General features: G+C 38.0%; 1 protein-coding gene across 1 annotated transcript in view; it reads right to left on the bottom strand.

Annotated features, from left to right (window-relative positions):
* Positions 1-21,045, bottom strand: part of ZMYM2 (zinc finger, MYM-type 2) — a 61,730-nt gene that overhangs the window by 14,471 nt on the left and 26,214 nt on the right. The window contains exons 8-14 of the mRNA XM_010158579.1: positions 20,542-20,692; positions 10,402-10,574; positions 4,215-4,380; positions 3,229-3,263; positions 1,341-1,470; positions 1,056-1,171; positions 104-275 (exon numbers count right to left, since the gene is read on the bottom strand). Of these exons, the coding sequence (XP_010156881.1) occupies positions 104-275; positions 1,056-1,171; positions 1,341-1,470; positions 3,229-3,263; positions 4,215-4,380; positions 10,402-10,574; positions 20,542-20,692 (943 nt within the window). The remainder of the gene's footprint in view (positions 1-103; positions 276-1,055; positions 1,172-1,340; positions 1,471-3,228; positions 3,264-4,214; positions 4,381-10,401; positions 10,575-20,541; positions 20,693-21,045) is intronic.

Genomic DNA, 21,045 nt, shown 5'->3' with positions numbered 1-21,045 from the left:
CAAAGCAAATAAACCAATAAACAACAAACCTTCCCTTGATTCATACACACCCACTCACACACCCCGACCCTCCAAAGTGTCATGAACTCATCAGGAGACTCACTGGTCATATCAGAAGCTTCAGCTCTTCCATCATGTTCAGATACCATCCCTGACAAGTTCAGTAGCTCGGTTTCTAGAGGATTTGAGGGTACCTTCCCCCTCAGGTCTTCTATTGCTGTAAGGATTTTCTCACTGCTATCCAGGGTAGTGGGCACAAAAACTGGAACTGGTATCTGTGCAGACAGGAAGGAAGAGATAATTTGAAAAGAAAAAAAATAATAATGCTACAACAAATCACCAACAGTCAGCACAGAAACAAACTAAACCCAGAGTTACTGCAGATTAGAAACATGTAACTTCAGTGTGGGCTAACAAAAAAAAATGTTAGGTTAAAAAATTTAATATAAATAATTGAGAACAGAAGGGAAAGGATACAGAAAAAAAATGACAAAATACAGCGGTTCAAAGTAAGAACAGAAGGGACTTTGGAGCTTCAAACCTGCCTGACTAGAACTCCAGACTAACAGTTTGGACAAATCAGTGTCCTGTTTTAATGGCTAGCTTGTGAAACATGGAATTTTAGGAATTCAGGTGGGGTTTTTTTCACCATTTGGATGAGATTTGGTACATACGTGATAACAAATTAGTTATTATCTGTTGCGGGCACACACATTCCTTCTGTGTCTCCCACTCTGCCATCCTTCCCCAGCATGATGTTTCAGTTTCCCATTACCCACTACTTATTCAGCAAAATCAAAAGTATCACTCCGAATCGCTCCTAAAGAGTTCAGCAGTGCAAGATTTTCACACTGAAAGCAGGCATATAGGTCCTAAAGAACCACCAGGAAATTAAGTGCCGCTGTCAGATTTCTAATGCTTTTTCAGTAAATAGTGCTGCAGCGTCCTGCAATCCTTCAGATGGACCAGAACGAGAACAGTCAGCAACACAAAGGGGCCCCACACATGCAGGTAAATGGATGACAATTTAAAAATGAAGCTGAAGTCTGACTTACGGGAACAGGAACCGTTGTAGGAACAGGAACATTTTGACTATACATGTTCATAGGCACCGGAACATAGACAGGTACAGGAATAGGCACTGGGACATATTCTTTTTTCCAATCATCTTCTATTAAAAGAAAAAAGAAAAAGGCAAACACTGCCAGGTACTTAAATATATTTTACACCTGCAGTTTAGGGAAAAAAAATCAGAATGTTTGCAGTATCTTCCAAAACAGTAAGAGCTTAAAAAATCCACAATGAAGAAATGAGTAGTTCCAGTACAGTTCAAGAGTTACCTGTTTGACAAGATTTTGTCTGCATATGAGGTTTACAGTATGTGGCTTTTGTCATTGTCAAAGGCTTGCAAAGAACTGCCTTGTTCTTCATCTCTCTGTTAGGTGTTGGAGAAGGTGGCGGTGCTGAGCCCTGCAGACACACAAATAAAAGAGAACGTGTCGTTACACCAAAGTGATTTCAACAGACAATTCCTGATTTAATGTTATCGGTTGATGATTTTAATATATGAGATACCGAAGAGGAAACTCACAACGGAACACAACAGCACTAACTGTTATTCTTTAACTGCAAGCTATTCTACATTTCTAGTAATGTGCTGCCACTGCCAAGAATGTAACATGGTTGTATTTTGCTGAGTCAGGGCTAGCACTCTGATGAACAAGTTCTGGCCCATGTTCCTTTTCCTTTTTTTTTTTTTAATTTAAGATACTTTTAAGATACTCTTCTTCACATTCTTGTTTAAATAAAAGTGCAATTTAAGTTATTTTATAACTTCAAAAATAATTGTAGCTGTAAAAAGAATTCACTGTCAGTAGCATGACAAACTTGTGGCTCGAGGTCTAACCTTCTTGAACTATGCTATAATCCAAAGATCACATTTAAAAAAAAAAAAGTATTTCTAAATGAAACAGTAGCTCTAACCAATGTTTTCATACCCAAAGCATGAGTGTCGCGCTCCCCCTGCTGGCATTACAATACTGACAGCATATACGTGGGACCACCCCATCATCCTCAAACTGCATCCCTACAGGCAACAGGTAAAAACCCTCTTGTTCCAAACATGGTTTTTTGTCCCCTAGCACCTAATTGAGAACCTGATTTAGGAAACAGACTGCCACTTTTATTTGATCATATGTAGTAAGACTAGCCCCACATATCCTTTTAAATATGGAAAGTCAAGTCCTAAGAACAGCAGTATTTGACAGGCTTACGCCTACTAGAATATATTTTAAAAATTGTATCACAAACAGCTGTGATATGATCTTTTAAAAATTATGGACAGAATTAACATAATTGGAACCTACTAAAAATAAAATACTAGATGTTTTTAACCTGACAATTCAGTTTGTCTGATGTCCCTAGTTACCTGAGCAATCTAATTTTCTGTATTTTTTATTAATATATGTTAAAAAGCCATCAAAATGTTTTCACTTAAATCTAAGATTTACCGTACAGAAGCTTATTTACATTAAAAAGGTGAGTCAGTGTTTTCATGGAAAAACAGGCACTTCCGCGATCTTCCATGTGACAAAGAATCAAAACAAAACTAAGTTTCAAACAAAATACACGAAGCTAACAAAAAAAAAAAATATTATTAATACTGTTGCCAAGCTGACAAAAACTGAAACTCAAAATGAAAGCTGCAGCTCCGCTCATGATCCCCACCCTTCCAGAGAGCAATCCTGAGAAAGGTTATGCTTCCCTACTCTGTCACCTGCAGCAAAGTCAATCAGACCTTGAGCACCAATTATTCTACTCCTGGGAATTATACTTTAGGACCTGGAGCTTTAGTTTCAGCCTTTCAAAGCTGAGAAGCAACCTCACTGTTGTAATTGAACAGTGAAAATCTTTTCTGTTTCTACACTCAATAAATAAACCTTATCAATCTAAAGGTGAATAAAATACACATAGTTTGGAATTAACTTTTAATACTTTCATGCACTATAGCCATAACATGTCTGACAGAAGACACTGAAAATATGAACAATAAAAATAATTAATTTCAACTCTTGATGTGACAAATACTAAAAAACTTCATACATTTAGCTTAGTATCATTCAATGGTACTAATTTTTTGGTTTTAAATAGCATCCCCTTAAGCCACCAGGATATCACATTTTAAATATATTTAATTATGTTATATATACATTAAATATATGTACTTACTGTTATTTTTGTTCGGGGGGTTTGACAGCCCTGATCTAAAAATGTAAGAAAACATTTTAGAAATTTTTTTCCTGTTTTCAGAATTGAAGCAAATTTCAGTAAGCAACTCAGACAAGATCTATCATCAGGATTACGTGAGATTAACAGCACTGGTTAGTGGTGCATCGCAGGTGAGAACCGCCCGCAAGACTTCTCATTCATAAGGCACCTCACTTTCTGGCGTTGAAGCTTACACAAGGGCCAATGCTAAATCAATGCTCCATCCAGATGTGAATACAGCCTCTTTCAGAAAAGTAAATACCAAAATGGTCAAATATGAAAATGGCGATACAAAGAAGTTGTGTTGCAAAAATTATATTAATTAAAAACCAGATTTATTTTAACTTTGCCTGACTTGCCATTTAAACCATGTAAGCATGCATTCAGCCCCTACCAGCAAATGTATATGGTACCTATTGACCACTGGGGAGAGGGGGAAAGCAATGTATTCCTCTTATCTAGATACTTTCATTCCATTCTCATTTAGTTTCCATTTCATTTATTTCCTTTTAATTCCATTTAATTACTTTTTTTTCCATTCCTAGTGCATTTATCTGCTCTCTGTGACCAAAACACATTTTGGAAAGAAGTGTTTCCACAGAGCAAGTAATGACAAACCGGAGCACAATGAAAGAGAAAACCATTTTCTAACCCCATGAAGATACAACACTAAAATTATGCTTAACCAAGAAAGAAAATCTGTTTTTAAAAATGTGATTACGAAACTCTTTGATTACCTCGCAATGTTTCATCTCTCGAAAAAGCAATAAAATAAGGAGCTAAGATAAAAAATAGCAAGCAGCTCAATGATGCCTCTGATGATAAAATAAAAAAGGGTACTCTCTAGCACAGTTTATTACAACAAATAAATAATTCAGGCAGGTTTAAATTTTTCATTTAAAGGAAGCATTGTGTTTGCCATTTAGCAGCCATAAAGCATCACATACCATAGTGTAAGTTCTCAGGTCCTTTTTGGGTTGCCAGATTTGGTTCGTTTTGTTGACAGTAGAAGCGGAGCAAACAGTGCTGGTCGCAGAAGTGTTTCATTTCGCCACGCCACTGCACCTTCTCTTTGAGAGCTCCTTGAGACTTACAGCAGTCGCATCGCGCAGCCTGAATGCAAAAGAAAGGTTTTGACATTTTTAAACAAGTCTTGGAAACAAAAAAAAAATGTTTCTACATTTTAAAAGGATATGTTTTCTAGAGTACTGAAGAAGCATGACCACTACACAGTTAAGTCTCACTTGTGTAGGCTCTACGACAGTTACACTACCGTGTAACCTGGGTATGCAGGCGCGTCTGTCACTTTATTTGCAATTGTTTGCTGGGGATTAAAACCCAGAGTGAATCTGCTTTGTTTCACTAATTGCTCATTTCTTGACAGTCAGAAAAAAAAATAATTTTATGCATGAATTATTTTCACTGAAGAATTCTGCAAAACAAGAGCAGAAAGTGACTGAGACTCCTTAATGACCTGCTTGAACTGAGGACAAGCAGAGTTGGGCTTTTTCCCACTGAAGTTTGGTGGTTGTTTCAAGTCACAAACAGAATCACTTCTCTAGGTAGCAAATCAGAGCCCTTTAGTGGAAATAACATATATTTTAATTTCACAACGATTTTAGATTCCAATTATTTATTTCATCGAAGTTTCTCTATGATTTATAAGCAACAGCTCTCAAAGCAGAGATTTTCACAAACTCTAGTTAGCATTTAATTTGAAACTCAAAACGTTCTTCTGTACCCCTAACTAAACATTTAAGTATCTATCTTTCACCAGCCTAGATGATAATTTCATGACATACAACTAAGAAGTTACTTTTGGCCAAAATAGATTCTATGGAATTTAATCAGCCACGCTAGAAATTATTATCTGAACAGTGGTAGCCCCAGTTTCAGATACTCAAGCAAAGAAAGAATGGTTTGCACCACTGCTTCCCTTCATGTTGCTTGCAACCTCTGTCCTAAAGCAGTCCTAAAAAAACTCAAAAGCTTTATGGATGCTCAGGAATCCAAAATAAGTCAACCAAGTAATACAGCCAGGAGAGGAAGAGGGAAGTTATGATAGTATGCAACATAAAACATTAATATGTAAAACCATACACAACATTGCAGTTACGCACAAGGCTCTGATGGCTTAAAAAAAAAACCCCAAAACCAACAAAAAAGTCCAACTGTAGTTCTCACAACTTCAAAAAAGTATCAACAGGCTAATTAGTTCAAATTTAAAAAGTAATTAAATGTTGAGTTCCTTCTCTGTACTTGGAACAGTCCAGTACCATCCTCTGGCAATTCAGCTCTCACTTGCAATTTTCAAATAATTAAGAAATTAAGGTAGTATATTGACTCAATTATAACCAGCTTTAAAAACTATCTACACGTTCCCTTTAAATAAAAATGTTTTAGTGTGCCCAGGAGCAATTAAAGCTGTGGCTTCAGGATCACCTCACCCCAAGTGCCAGGAGCCCCTGGGAGGGCAGGTACTTCTTACCCCCATGGTCTGAGCATGCGCCAGCAGCAGTGCTTCTGCACCTGCAGGGAACAGAGGGAGAGGGATCCTACAAGCACTGCATCACCCCCCCATCCTCCCTCACTGTTTCGGGGGCAGGCTTAAACATTTATCACTTTGATTTGCTGCTGATGCTGGTCCATAGTTCATTTTGCAGCAGAGCTGTTCTCAGTGGGACAAAAGAGCAAGTAAGTTGTGTTCTGGGAAGGGAGTGGGGAAGATGATGAAGTGTGGAGTGTGGCCAAAACAGCCTAGATTTATCAGTTCAGGGAAACTGTGAATTCACACCTTTAATGCAAATGCATCTTCCAAAGCCACCAAAAAGCTGAAATACCAGTAGAAAAAAAAAGTGAAATTCACTCTAATTTTAAATCTCAAGCCCACCTAACACTGCCTGTTAAGAACGACAGCTGACCCATGTAGAGAAAAGCCCACCTACTCTGACCTGCTGCACACCGCTTGACTATCAAAGCACCACTTCCTGCTCAATTTTCTCTCTCCTTCAAAGAAAGGAAAAGGTGATAAATCTTGTCAAATGCAGCAAGTACAGCCTTCCTGCAACTGTTTGCTCCCTATCCTGGTCCTGCTCTTTCATTTAGACCTTTAAGGAAGCACATTATTGTCTCTCCTGCGCTGATGCTAAGGTATTTAGGTGAAAAAAGTTTGGTTTCCACATGGAAATTACTATTCCTCAGCAAGCCCAAGATTCCTTTATAAGGATCCTTTATTTCTATGTTTGCTCCACCGTAATTCTACCATTTCCACGATCATGCTTGCATGCATGCACTGAGGCTTCCTACTACGTGCTTGCTCTCCCCACTTCCCTGACCATGAAATTAACTGAAAGCAAAAACATGAATTCATGATTTTGTGCCTTTTCCTTCTTCCCCCTTTCCATTTGTTTTCACTTGGGATACTGGTCCTATGCATTAATTGAACCTCCAAAATGCCTGCCTTCCAGTCTGCTCTATCTCCGTGTTTCCAAGAAGTCCATCTCTACTCCTGTTGCACATAACTCCTTTGCCACTCATGATTGCTTTTTGGTCCTATTCTTCTCCCAGGTACAACTTCAACATGTTCAAAGGGGCATGGTGATTAGTATAAATCACTAACTTTTGCCCCAAATTCGGTTTAAAACCCAAGTTTTCACATGTGGGGCTTTTATTTAAAATTTTAATCCTCCAAATCCTCCAATCACCTGTTCCTAAGTGTTCTCCAATGGTCTGGACTGGTATTAATTTGACCTAATCTTAGCTGTCTATTTCGAGTCCGCAATTCTAGTCTATTCTGAACTCACATTAAATAGGAAGCAAAAGATGTTTCCAGAGAGTGATTATAAGAGAAAGAAGATTACCTGTTCTGCAACAGTACCTACTTGAAACGGAGGTGCCTAACTATACAATGGGTAAATTCAGACAAGAGAAATTCCGTAAGGTTGTCTTGCTGCCTTTCCCATTTAGATTAATGCTGGCTCCACTGTTTCAAATCCTACCACTGTTGACAATCACTGCTACCTGAGCTCACCAGCTACAATAATTAATTTTTCTCTGCCTCAGACAGTAGCTCCTCACCTCCTACGTAGCCTTTGCTGAAGACACCTGATCTCCACTGAATACAGTCATCACCGTAAGTGCTCAGTCCCAGCAATACTCCACTGTAGCCCTCAATGCCCTGTAAGCACACTTCAGCTGTAGTATTTGCAGCAGTGTTTCACAATGTATTTTTAAAGAAACAGATTTCTGTGTCGTTCTCAGAGCTGTATACTCTTTCAAGGTACTTTGAATGTTCTAGTGTAAGTAGCATCACATGACTAAACTGTCAAACGTCAGGCTACTAAAAATACTTATACTGAATTGCCCAGGAATTTTTCACATTAACATCCAAACCATGGCATGCAATTGAAGTTTACAGGAGGAGCTCTAACAACCTAGGGAGCTAACATCAAGACTCCTAAACTTTTACCTCTCATCTTAGAGGTGCATGGACACCATACAGTAGGAATTTCCTCAGAAGTTGGCATGAACTGTAGCTGTAGTTGCCACAGAACAGATGATTAGGACTGAACCATTCTTTTACATTTAAATTCCTCATCTTAGGTTTGAAGAACACTCCTAGATAAGTCTGATGTGCTTCTAATACTTTCACATAACCACTGCTACCTTATACTGGCTTTTTGAGAAGAGAATTTTGGCATTCAGAGAAGCTATCCCATAATACTTAACTATCTTTAAAAGTTAAGATGATTTCCAGATAATACTTCATGAGAAAGATGTGTCCATAAAAAAAAGTAGACAAAGAGGATGGAGACAAACACTTGTTTAATGAACAGAATGCTGGTATTAAAACACTACTATGTTATTACTACTTATTTCTCTTCATGAATACATTCACTGAAACTCCAAAATAACACTGGACATTGCAGAAATGAGACAAAGCTCATACATATGTAACTATTCTTTAAAACAGCTAACAGACAAAACAGCAAATGAAGTACAAATTTGGAGGGGTCCATCTCTATTCTGTCTTCCCATACTGTGATCATTCTCTATTTAGGGCTAGGTAAGAACATCAGCTAACAATGTACAACTACATCTAAGATACCTGGAGTGACTTTTATAAAAGAGGGAGAAGTTATCAGCAAGGATGTAAAGAAAAAAAAGACAATTTTAGCAAAAGACGCAATTTCCCAAAACCTATTACATGTCTTCCCCATGTAGTAAATCCCAAACTTTTATAACCAGAGCAGAATCAGGCAAAGGCTTTAAGAAGTATTTGAAAAAAATCGACAATTCAACATCATGTAAGACTAGTTCCACTATCAATAGTAAGATTCCAAGAGTAAAAACATCTAACACTTCAGTATCATCAAAAGTATCAAAAGTCAATAGTTACCAGCAAGTCTGTTTACATTAAATTGCCTTTTCAGGGCATCATAAAATCACAGAATGGTTTGGGTTGGAAGCGACCTTAAAGACCATCTAGTTCCAACCCCCTGCCATGGGCAGGGACACCTTCCACTAGACCAGGTTGCTCCAAGCCTCATCCAGCCTGGCCTTGAACACTTCCAGGGATGGAGCATCCACAACTTCCCTGGGCAAACTGTTCCAGTGCCTCACCACCCTCTCCGTGGAGAATTTCGGCATCACGCCTAACTTTCCTGTACCACAGTACCAACAGCATTTCTTAGGCAGACTTAATGGGCCAATGATGTTATTGCTTTATCCCATCGGTCAGAAGGATGACCTGAAGTTAAGAGTTTTCAAGTGGTTCTCAAACCTTAACTAGATACAAGCTTCCATAGAAATTTATGTATATGAAACCAGTTTGGTATGCACACCCCTACACTATATTCTTTAATGAATCACCAAGAGATTTCTAAAGTACACCAAAGCTTTATTAAGTTCTCTATCAGAAGGCACTTCTTACGCAGGGGTAAATTTTGCCCCACACCCGACGTTTTAAGGCATATAGATTAAAAGTATTGTATGAAGTTAACATTTTAGTAAGTTTAAGATCTTTGCAGCCAAGCTTCGTCACCCTACTTTCACATGAGACAGAAGAAACACATTCTGGTCTTCAGTAGTTTTCTTTCAGCAATATCTTACAGGACCCTACACACATTATTCAAAATAAAGACTTTACAGTGTTTGGCTGTAACATTTCTGGAACCAGCCATTCCAAAATATCAGATACGTCTTCAGATTCAGTTCTTTTATGGTAGGTCGATCATCTGGAATTACAGGACTTGTATCTAGCTCTCTAACACTTCAAGCTTTTTATTGCCTTCCAGGCTGTGTACAGAGTTTTGGTAAGGTGATGAATTTTGTACTGTCTTTTTTGCAATTGCATCCACAAGTGCAGCTCTTGTTTCGCTATTATCAGTGTAGCTTTCCAGGATGTTCACACCACAGGTCAAATATTTTATCCATGGTATTAATCGCAGGTTAAACCCAGTCCAATTTCACCTTTATCTTTTTCAAAAAATGAAAGCAAAAAACCTCTTAACATGAACTCTTTGCTGGTTGGGCTTCACAAGGTAGTTAAGGTTCCAGAGATTTGGAAATAGATGCCATCTGTTTGATTTAAACTTTTATTAGAAATCCATTTGGTCTTGCTTTTCCCTTTGGCATCCTTTCCACTGGGAAATACTGAACAACCAAAGCCTCTGCAGTTCAAACTGTGGGAGAAGGGAAAAGGCAAAAAAGGAGGCAAAACCAGGAACAAGAAAAACTTTGCTAACCTAGTGTATTTGTCAGTCAACTCAAGGTATCATCCAGGTGCTAACACTGTTTTCAACATTCTGAACACACATTTAAGAAGTTTTGACAAGAAAAATATGGTATCAATTGAGGAGAAAAAATTGGAATTGTAAAGTAACAAATATACATAGTAGTTCCTTGCTTTTTCTGTAACTCAAGACTTCCTTGCCAAATGAATTAATAGAATCAGATGGTAGAAATGCTGCTCTAAGAAAACTCAAATAGTGAAATTAATACATTTGCTTATTGTTTAGCAAATGCTTTGCTGAAGTAAGCCATATTTGCTGCACAATCCTTGAGAAATCCTCACATGTGCATTTTTGGTTTTTTTAACTGTGGAGCTCTCGTCAAAAATTCTGAGTTACTTGCCTTGTAGTACCAGTCCTGAAATTTTTTACAGCACTCTTCACTGCAGAAATCTCTCACTACACCATCAAGTTCCTTAGTTGCTCCCTTTTTGCACAGCTGTGAGCAGTAATTACAAGTAACACATCTCAGTCCTAACCGTCTTGCAAAGTCTTGTTTATATAGCAGCTTGCAGCCTGGAAACAGATTTTAAACATTAGGAACAAAGTAATTTTTTACAGAGAGATATCACAGTTAAGAGTTAAATATTGAAAATTAAATTAATACAATGACAGCTAATAATTGGGGATTCAGACAAATTCAGGTTGCATAATAGACTATATTTCAAGATATCTTTACCTGAATACCTTTCCTGCACAACTCTATGATATCATGTGATGTCTGCATCTTTTTCAAAACACTATATTTGAATCTGTGCTTATCAAATCCCTGAATAAAGTCAGTAAAAATACGTAATTTTCTTTTCATATAGACCCATGCAAAAGCATTGACGTGGCATTACATTGATCAGTTACACATCCTCAGAATTCTAGATACCCAGACAATGACAAGCAGAAATGTTAAGCTAGACAACACTATCCACTAAAACAATACCTGTCTTCAAAGATCAACTTATTTCTATTACTAGTTCCATTCATATTAATACAACAAACCACTTAAGACAACTCATTGTTTCCAAGAATGCTAATAGGTACCAGATGACCTGAGAACTGAGAAGTTTCTTAAAAATTGTAACTATAAAGTAAGCAATGATCAGTACTTAGAATAATTATGCAATGATCAGAGTTTACATATGAAATTTGTGTAGGATTTGAATGCAAAGAATGTTGGGGGTTTTTTTTTCCACATCTGATGATGTTGGTTTGGGGTTTTTTTGCATTTGCTATGCAGCCATCATTTCAAGTTTGCCATAATGAGAGCTGTATTCTTCAACAGTCTGATCCTCCCTCAAGCAAATTAGAAAAGACATTCTAATGTATTAAAGGCATTAAAAGATGAACACGGCAGCTATTGCATAGGCTATTTTGAGAATAGAATGTATTTAAACTACCTCAAATCTAGTGTCTATTCAGTTGATGCGTAAATCATTTATCATCTATCTCTGTAATTGTGCTAATTTTTTAGAAGAGAACGGTACGAGAAGATGAAGTAACTGTCTATTCTAAACACTGGAGGGACAAAATAGCACCTACGCAGACCTTTAATCTAAGGTGCACCATCTGTTTTTATGATCTCCCAAATATCACAGTACCACCAAGACCAGAACTCAAGTCTTCCAAGTACCCACTCTGCTAGGACATATAGTCTAACACATGCAGACTTCTGCATTTTTGGCTAGTTATGAAACTCAGTGTGTACCATACATGCTACACTTCCTCTGGCATATTGAATATAAAAATCCTGTAATGATAATGTATCTGGTAATTTCAATTAAGTGATTTGTGCTGCTGTCTATCAGGGTAGAATTTCCTATTTGTGAAACTGAGATACTATTTTAAAATCACAAGAATACAAGTGGAAGCTGCAGCAGACAGCATCTTCCAAAAACAAAAGGTTATTGAGGTATTTTAACTTGCAATGCTACAAGCTCTGCTAGCAAATTTAATTTGTTGGCAATGTCAAAACAAGACAATTATAGACTATCATGCAAATAAGACACTGCAGGTAATAAGTGTATTTTATATCGGGGTGTTTTTCCAGTTATATATCTGATTCTTTAACAACAGAATAAAGAAAATTACTAACACACAAAACAGGCAGTGCAGACAAAAAGTGTCAAATCAAGCAATCATCCTTATAGTGCAACTAATTTGGGTATTAAATACACTGCTCTGAAGGAAATAATAATCCTGAAGATACCAGTGTGTGCAAGCTATTAGTATTTCTTCCTGCTGGCTGTCTCTCTCATTACTGTATGGGGCATCAGATTATTTCCACTTCTTGCCCCACAATGTATCCTCCTCCTCAGCTACGCCTTAGAAAAGCCATTTGATCAAGCCATCAACCTTTCAAGGCTATAGATTAGTAGATTCTCTACCACCAATCAGGTAAGCTATGTGCACCTGGCTAAACAGTCTACGGAAAGGAATGGACAAAGTTGACATTATTCTTGGCTGCTAAACTATAATGAGTAATATCGAAGAAGATACTGCTGTTACATTAAAAAAAAAAAGTTAACAGGTAAGAAATTTTCCATTCTACAGTTCAAACATCTCCCACATCTCTGTGACTCACAGAAAATACTGAACGATGAACATTACGTAAGGGGAAACAAGAGAGTCCAAAATTCTAGCCCTTAAGACCGAACGTCTGAACAGCATGGGGTTTTTACAGATCACTGGCTGCAGGGCTTCTTGCTGAAGAAGGCCTCTACATAGATAGAAAATCCATCTCTATAAAACTTCAGATGTGGACAGAAGATTGTTACAACCCTGAAGACTTCTAAAATGGAGGTACAGGCTTTTCTTTCTGCAGCATCATGAACAAAATTCTTCAGATTTGTCTGATACTTTTTTATGTCTCTGTAGTAGGTAACTTAATCCACCTGACCAGGGAACGTTTGGTTGCTTCAAGATCTTGTCACTTCAGACAAAGGGAAACCAAAATGCCTTTCTTTTTTATAGGATGCATTTTAATTAGGTCCTTGGTACTCTGTGCATACCTAGGATGTAATCTTTTATTATAATGCTGTGATTTTGACTGGAATAATAAGGCTTTCTCTGAAGTATGGAAAAATGTATTCGCCTCTGGCAAAACAGGTTCTGAGCTTAAACAACTTGGACTTCACCGTGCACAATGTAAATCCTGAATCAAAAGAGCAGTAGCATCCATGCTGGCTTTGTAGATGTGACCACGAAGTGGGCTTTGATTGACAGTACACTGTGGATGAGTAATACAAAAAAGCACTGGTTGTCTCATCTTTCCAATATCAACGGTAAATTTGTGAGGGTTTGGCCAGCCTAACTTCCCTGGGGACTTCGAGTTCATGAGTCTATGCACTGCCTAAGACAAACAGCTGACAGCCCCAACATTTTGAACAAAATGAACTGAGTAAAATCCTAAGTTCCTCATGATTTCTGCTATAACACCGGACACACATGCTACAGAGTGACCAAGTGGAAATCTCCAGTGATTTGTAAGAGAAAATAGCTTCTAATCTTTCAAAGAAAAATGGAAGGGCATGTTATTTATTTCAAGGTACACTGGTAATCAATTAAGTTCCTTATCAAAATTCTAACAGAAGACCATCGCAAGTCAACTGTCTCAGCTAGACCATTAAGGAGCATTTGCAGATGAAGTACCTTCAACTCAAAATCTGAACCAGGTAAAAGAAGTAGCTGAGTCTCCTACTAGAAGTAGCCGTCTGCTAAATCATAGAACCATAGAATCACAGAATGGTTCGGGTTGGAAGGGACCTTAAAGACCATCTAGTTCCAACCCCCTGCCATGGGCAGGGACACCTTCCACTAGACCAGGTTGCTCAAAGCCTCATCCAGCCTGGCCTTGAAGACAGCCAGGGATGGGGCATCCACCAATACAACCTATCCTTAAGCAACATAATCTATCCTTAATCATGCTATTAGAATTCTGTCCTCCAAGCAAAACCCAACACAAAACCTATCCCTTTCAACAGCCCTGAAATTTTTGGTATGGTTTGCAACAGAGGCTTACTGACAGGACAACAGGCAAGCGGTTCCTCCAAACCTTTGCTCAGGCATGTTCCAGGTCAGGAGAGCTTCCTTTCTCTTGACAGACCCAAGAACTGCCAGGTCCAGCCCTGCAGAGCCACCCATGGTAGGAAACATGCTTCACTTGACCATCTGCAGACTCAGTGCAAGCAAGCTATTAGGAACCTGATCCTACTACACATGTACCTGAGTTATGGGAAGTTCAGTACATTGACACATCAAGCAGATGTGAAAAAGGAATGCTGGACCAGAAACACTTCCCAAGTCCCTGGCACCTGTTTCTTTTTACCACAGAGAATAACGTCTCTTGCAGAATGTAGCTGTTCCATCCATAAGCGATTATGGTTTTTTTACTTCTGAAAGGCCACATTTACTAGACTACCTTTCTCCTCCTTCAAGTTGCACACAGGACTTGCTGTTCTCTCATCCTGTAATAACCTCAACTGTTATCCTTTAACAACTTCATCTAGAAAACAACAACAGGCCTACCATATCACAGGCCTTAAGTATCAAGAATCCTGTAGCACCACAAGCTAGGTCTTGAAGATTCCTGGAGCTCCATTCCATCTACATCTTTCTGCTGCCTTTTGTTGCCTCCCTCTGTATTGATTTGAATGAAATAGCCGCATCTTCCATACCCACATCCTTATATCCATTGTCTCTGCCTTCACAATAACATCACTATCCTTAGGAAAACAGATGCAATACACCCAATTTTGGGTTCTGCTTAATTACCATTAAGATAGACGCCATCCTCTCCGAGTAACAGAGAGACTGTGTATCCCACTTCCTTGTCTTCTGCTTTTATTATTTTATAATTCAACTCAACTTTTATACATCCTCACTTTATCCTGGTATTTTCTAGATACTAGAAACTAGTTCCTTCCTTGCCCCTTCCTTCCTCCTTCCTCCTACTCCCACCCAGTTACTCCACTTCTGCTTGTTCTTAAATCTTTCAAGTTAATTAGTCTTTTAGGTTAATAAGAAGCATCTTTATAAACTTCCTTCTTCTTATGCTCCTAATCTAAGTGCCTTAAACTGTCATCACTCCTTATCTGCAACAGCCAATGCTGTCTTCACTTAAAGAACTGTCTAGAACCTATTTAAAGGCACAACAGCAGAATTAACACCGAAGAACGTCAATTTAACAAGGACCACTGTAGTCAAACAACGCACAAGGCTTCACTTGATATTCTTTACCGTGTTAGAAATTAGCTCTCCATGAGCACAAAATCTCAAGATTCAGCACAACCTGTACTCAAAATTAAAACGACATTACTTTAACAGTATGAATGTTCTCCCTCTACAGAGAGAGGGAAAATAAACATCATCTCTTCCTCAGCATAGTTCTATCGACTTTGTCAACTACAAGAACACTGCCACAAGTATCAAAAACCAGGCTAACAAGCTGAAAATGTTCAAGTCATTCCAGAAGATACACATCCAACAAGCACTAATTGGAAACCACATCCACACAACTGGACTCACACTTGTCGACTCTCACAAGAACCAACTCTCCAGCTCTTTCACATGCGTTTGTAGGAAGGTACGGATCTGTGCTTTCCTTCAGTATAGCCAAGAGCCTTCCCTTGGTGCTTCTGCAGCAAGGAAGCCTGTTTCTTCCGATTGCGATGCACTGTCTTTTTTATCTTAACTCACTTTTATCTGCAGACAAGTATCTTTGAGCTTTTCCAGTAATAAAGTTTGTTTGGACCAGTCATCTGGAGCTCAAAGTTTTAATACCAGACTACTAAGACAGCATGGCCCAAACAACTGCACTGTGCCAATCAGAGTACGCCAACAAAAACTGACATGGCTCAAACTGATGACAAGGACATCCCATTGTAACTTTTGTCCATAACAGTCAAAGCAGAAAGTATTCTCCAAGAGTAACTCAAGCATCTCAAAATCCCTCTGAAGTTGACTTTCACTTTTCTGCTAACCTAATTAGTAGGAAAGGAATACCTTTCCTCAGTAACAACATGACTCACATGCAATTGTGAAAAGGCATCTTTATAGATCATACATTTTACAGTATTTGACATGTTCTGCTTTTCATTTGTCCCCTTTTGCCAGGATATTCTAACTCATCACCAAATAAACCCTGAAAAGAAAGACACAAGGAAGCTGCTAAGTCAGGTTTATTTATCTGCCAAAAGAATTGGTCAAAAGCAAAACGAAACTGTCTAACAGGGTAGCCTAAAGTCGAAAGGGCACCACAGCAAGCACAAGTTATTTTAACATGTTGGCCACTGTGATGGCTGCAGAGGGAGATAACAGCTCTGCAAAGCACAAAACCAAGAGCTTGAAACAGAATATTTATTATGCAAAACAGTTAAGTGTGATATGAAATTTTAAATATACCGAACATAATTTTTTTTCCTGTAACCACATTCTATACTACTTACAAATCCTCGATAGCTTTAGGTGGTCATATTGCAAAGCAGCACGCAGCTAAGCCACTGTAATTATGACAGACCATTTTTCATAAAAATGGGTGCTTTAATACAGTCTTCAAAAACTTCTGTACACTAGCCCAAATTCTGTGCACTCTATTTTTAAAAGTTGTATCAGTGGCTCTAAAACCAGATAGTCAACAATGTAAACTATAAAAACCCCCTGTGTTTAAACAGTTACTGTAGTTCCCACGTTTAACAATAATGAAACCAAACATCAGGAATGAGGAGGTTCAGGCAGGCTTGATGGCAACCCCCTTCACCCAGGGGAACACAGGAGCTCAGCTTGGCAGGGCCGGCATGCCAGCCTCAGTGCAGTTCTCCACCAACCGGAGAAGCCCAGCAACTATAACCAAGCCTTAGCAACACTTCATAGCAAACATCTGTTTTGAAACCAGTTTCTTCATGTTTCTAGTAACAACAGGAATTGCTATAAATTTCAGGAAATATCTTAATTGGTTGTGAAACACTCATATGTAAACACCTATATGAAGTTTAACACATTCGTGTTTACGCTGTTCCCAATATCTGTAATGTTTTCATATAATTCTAAAAATTAATCAACATTTAATAGTATACTTTACTGAACAATCCACTATGAAGCAGTGGTTGGAAGAATGGCACTCTAAAATCTCCAGTGCTTTAACTGAATAAACATCTTTCCTAAACATACTCAGGTCTGAAATCACTTAACTTCCCAAAGTTCTTTTTCCACTTGCCAGCTCTACAGTATTTCAAAAGGTGTTATTTCTGTTCAGGTGAAACATCAGAATTGTTTATACTGAGTTTAATTTGCAGAATCCATAATTCCCAAAAACTTACTAGCACACTATCAAGATGATAGTACAGCTGCTAAGTGTCATGGCTGTCCTTTATCTGTATTATCTATTTGAAAGGAACTCCCAAGCATCAGATAACTGAGTTACTTCACAGCTTCCAAGAAGCTTCCAAAGACCCTTCCATGAAGTAGACTATGGATATGAACCAGTGTTATTAAAATTCAATTTATAAAATTATTACAAGTCCTGTCTTATTTAAATCATAACACTTAGTTCTACTGAAAAGATGAATTAAATGCAAAATAAGTCTACAAGTAAAAAACGTTATGGTGATACTCATCATAAAATAGTTCCACTGCTGGCTCGCCAAAGACTGGTTTGTTCTTCTAGACCTTCAGATGGGATATATATTAAAAAAACCCCAAACCTCAATAACATGAAGATTTCCTCAGGATTAAAAACTTGCATAGCATATCTTCAGTTGTCACTCATGGAACTGCACATACATAAAAATCCACAGGCAACTTTGATCTTCCTGCTTAGCATATACAATATACACCTTATTTAATTTAGATACTGGTATTTTGGGATGAGGCGTTTTAGTGGCAAAACACCAGGACAGTTTCAAAGCCTCAGCACCAGGGGAACCGATTAAACTCTTTCAGCTAGTCCATTCAGGTTATTCATCCTCCACGTAGCATCCAAGATTTGGACAGAAACAGAAAAAGCATACTGTACTCTACAAAAAAATTAATAACCACCTTTAGCACAAACAATAGGTCAGTTCTAATTACCCCTTATTGCAATGGAGGTTTCAGCTGGTCACTGCACATATTTTTAAAGATATCAAGAGAAACATATAAAGAAACAGAGTTGGAATGAAACTGCACAGAAATACTGAACCCAGAGACTTTGATGTGAGTGCCAAGGTTTGTGTGTGCATGTGTAAAAAAAAACCCTCAGGCATGAAGAATGTGAGCAGAGGAGTGAGGACACCTTCAGCACCCAGGCTAGGCAGGCAGGAGCAGTCAAGGGGTATTTGTGGTTGATCTTATGTATGTTTTTCCACCAGTTTGCTTGAAGATGAACAAATAAGCACAAATGAGGTCGTTTCTTCTCAAACTGTAATACAGCTTCTTCTGCTGACGAATAATAGCATGCTCAACAAAACAATCCATGTTGCTGAAGTTTCTTGAACACTTTGCATTATCAAAACCAGCATGGCCTCCATATCCAACCGGTTTATTTGGTTCATTTCCTAGTTTTTCTACTTTACAAACGGTTGGATGTATTTCTGGAAAAAGGCTATAGCATCAAAGCAAAACTGGTGGTGTTTGGGTGCCTGGAAGAGTGGAAAGAGAAAATTCTACTTGGTGACTCCATCTAAAGACCTGGCCCTCTCCTCCCCACATCAGATCTAAACACTGTTAACTCTTGGATTCCATTATTTCTGCAGAAATCAATGATAATCATAGGTCTTCCTTTAAAATACAGGGCCTGGGTTGATTCTACAGAGCTTCTCTCCAGGTCAGCAGTTTATTTTCATCAGGTAACACAGATAGCTTTTTTCATATGCATCCAAAGTAGACCTAAACTACAGCTGGCAGATGTGTGCCATATTTATTCAAGTTACTTTATGCTTAGTGGTGCTTCTGACTACCTTCTCTCTATTACTCAGTAGTTTAGATCATCACAGTAAACCAATAAACTTTGTTTTAATGGTAACATTTGGCGTATTCAACCTCATGAAGATCGTCATTGCTCTCAAGCTGGCAGTCCAACACATGCAAACTCAAGACCCAGACTAAGACACCTGGTAATGGATTCCAGGAGAGAGGCTATTTCTTTCCTTCCCGAATTTTACAATAGGAAATACAAGTCCTCCCTTATTTCAAGCCTCCTCATAGAGCAATGTATCTACAGAAGCAGTAATATGGCACAACTTGCATTATGAATCTTACTGATTCTGCTGTGACAGCCACCAGGCTTTATAATGAGGGAGTAGTTAAGTATTCACAGTAATACCAGCATTCACTGTAATCCCCAGGCCAAAGCCGGTTTGCTCTTGTCTTTAAACACATTCTGTGGAATCATTTATTCACAAAGACAATTTGTAGCTAGATGTTACCGAGCACTGCAATGCTACACTGTAAAACCAGGCCTTGCTTTCTCCTTTTTTCCCCTCTCCTTATCACTTTGCAGTCCAGAACATAAGAAGAAATTAAAGATGGCAAAGAAACCTAACCCACCACACTCCATTCATCAGAAATAGAAGACTACAGAGTCCAGAGCTATAAGGGAACAGCGTGGAGGGAAGGCTGTCTCCAACCCCACGCTTCAACCCTCTCCAGGTTAACAGGGTCCTGTGACAAGTCAACTGACACACCCACTGTTTTATCTGTTTCAAAGCAAAGATCTTCAGCAAGGTTTATCACATGGTAGCGAAAGTGTTGTTAATGTAATTAAAGAAAAAAAATATTCACTATAACCTCCAGAGACAGGTCACCCAAACTTGTAGTTAAGCTTTTACGATCAGGATTAAATACCAGTATCCCAGAAGTGGAAAGGCTAGGTTCTTATTAATACTGCATTTTATTGTTTCTATTAAAACATTCTATATTTTAATGCCACTTAAAAGAATCCTATGCCCATATACCTCTTTTTTAGTTTGTTTTCTTCTTGACAGCCCAAATCACTAGTCAGGAAAATTATAATGACAATTATCAATGTACATCATTCAAGTTACTACCTGAATAACCATTCTAAGTCAATGTAGAAAGAATTTCCACTGTTGAATTGAATTTTGAAAATACTAATCAAAGAGAAAGCTTGGAATTCCTCAATGCAGTTAGTGTTAGTACAGGCTCTGCTGCATAAATTTCAAAAATAGAATTTATGTGTATTTTTTTGTGCGTACATGTATGTATTTATACACACACACACACAGAGAAGAATGTTGCCCACTCTTCCTTAACCTGGAGTAAGTGGTGAAAACACAACAAAAGACCTTAAAATCAGCTCAGATAAATGAACAGGTACATGCATTAATAACAGACACATGCACTTAATTAATAATAATGAAGAAATTTCTGTTTCAGCCTCAAATACAACAGAATGAGTTGTTACATTAAAATTTAAAATTCAATATTAATATAGTAAGTCAACAGCAGTAAAACCACAATGACCGGTACCTTAGAAAAAATCCATATACATACATACCTTCACTACAAAATGGTCTTTTGATGCCAGAGAAATTCACCGTCTCATGCAGTGTTTTCTCCTCTTGACAGTATTCACAGTATGTAACTATGCAGTGCAGTTTCTTATAATCATCAGAACATGCTCTGCTGCAGAACTGATACACTTTGTTCTAAATGCAAAGTTGCAAAGCATCAAGAATAGGGTTAATGGATAAAACCTTAGGATCTGGAGAGTGCAACTTTTAATAGTCTGCCATTTTAACAATCATGCAAAGTAAACTGAAGTGCCAACATACAATTAGGGTTTGACTTCTAATGCCAAAAATTAACAACTTTCACTCAAGCTGACAGTGAGTGCTGCAAATGCTCATCATTTCATATGAAAATGCTAAACAGAAGATACACCAATCTTAGCATGTCCTCTTAAGATAGTTCTCTGAGTTCACAGAGAAGTGTAACAATGGTCTATCATATCCACAGTAATACAATAACTGAAGACAAAAGCAGATGTCCAACTTACAGC

This window comes from Eurypyga helias, unplaced genomic scaffold (assembly GCF_000690775.1).
Source record: "Eurypyga helias isolate BGI_N326 unplaced genomic scaffold, ASM69077v1 scaffold20850, whole genome shotgun sequence".
Taxonomy (NCBI): domain Eukaryota; kingdom Metazoa; phylum Chordata; class Aves; order Eurypygiformes; family Eurypygidae; genus Eurypyga; species Eurypyga helias.
The sequence above is the reverse complement of the archived record's forward strand: the minus strand, read 5'-3'. Positions and strand labels throughout refer to the sequence as shown.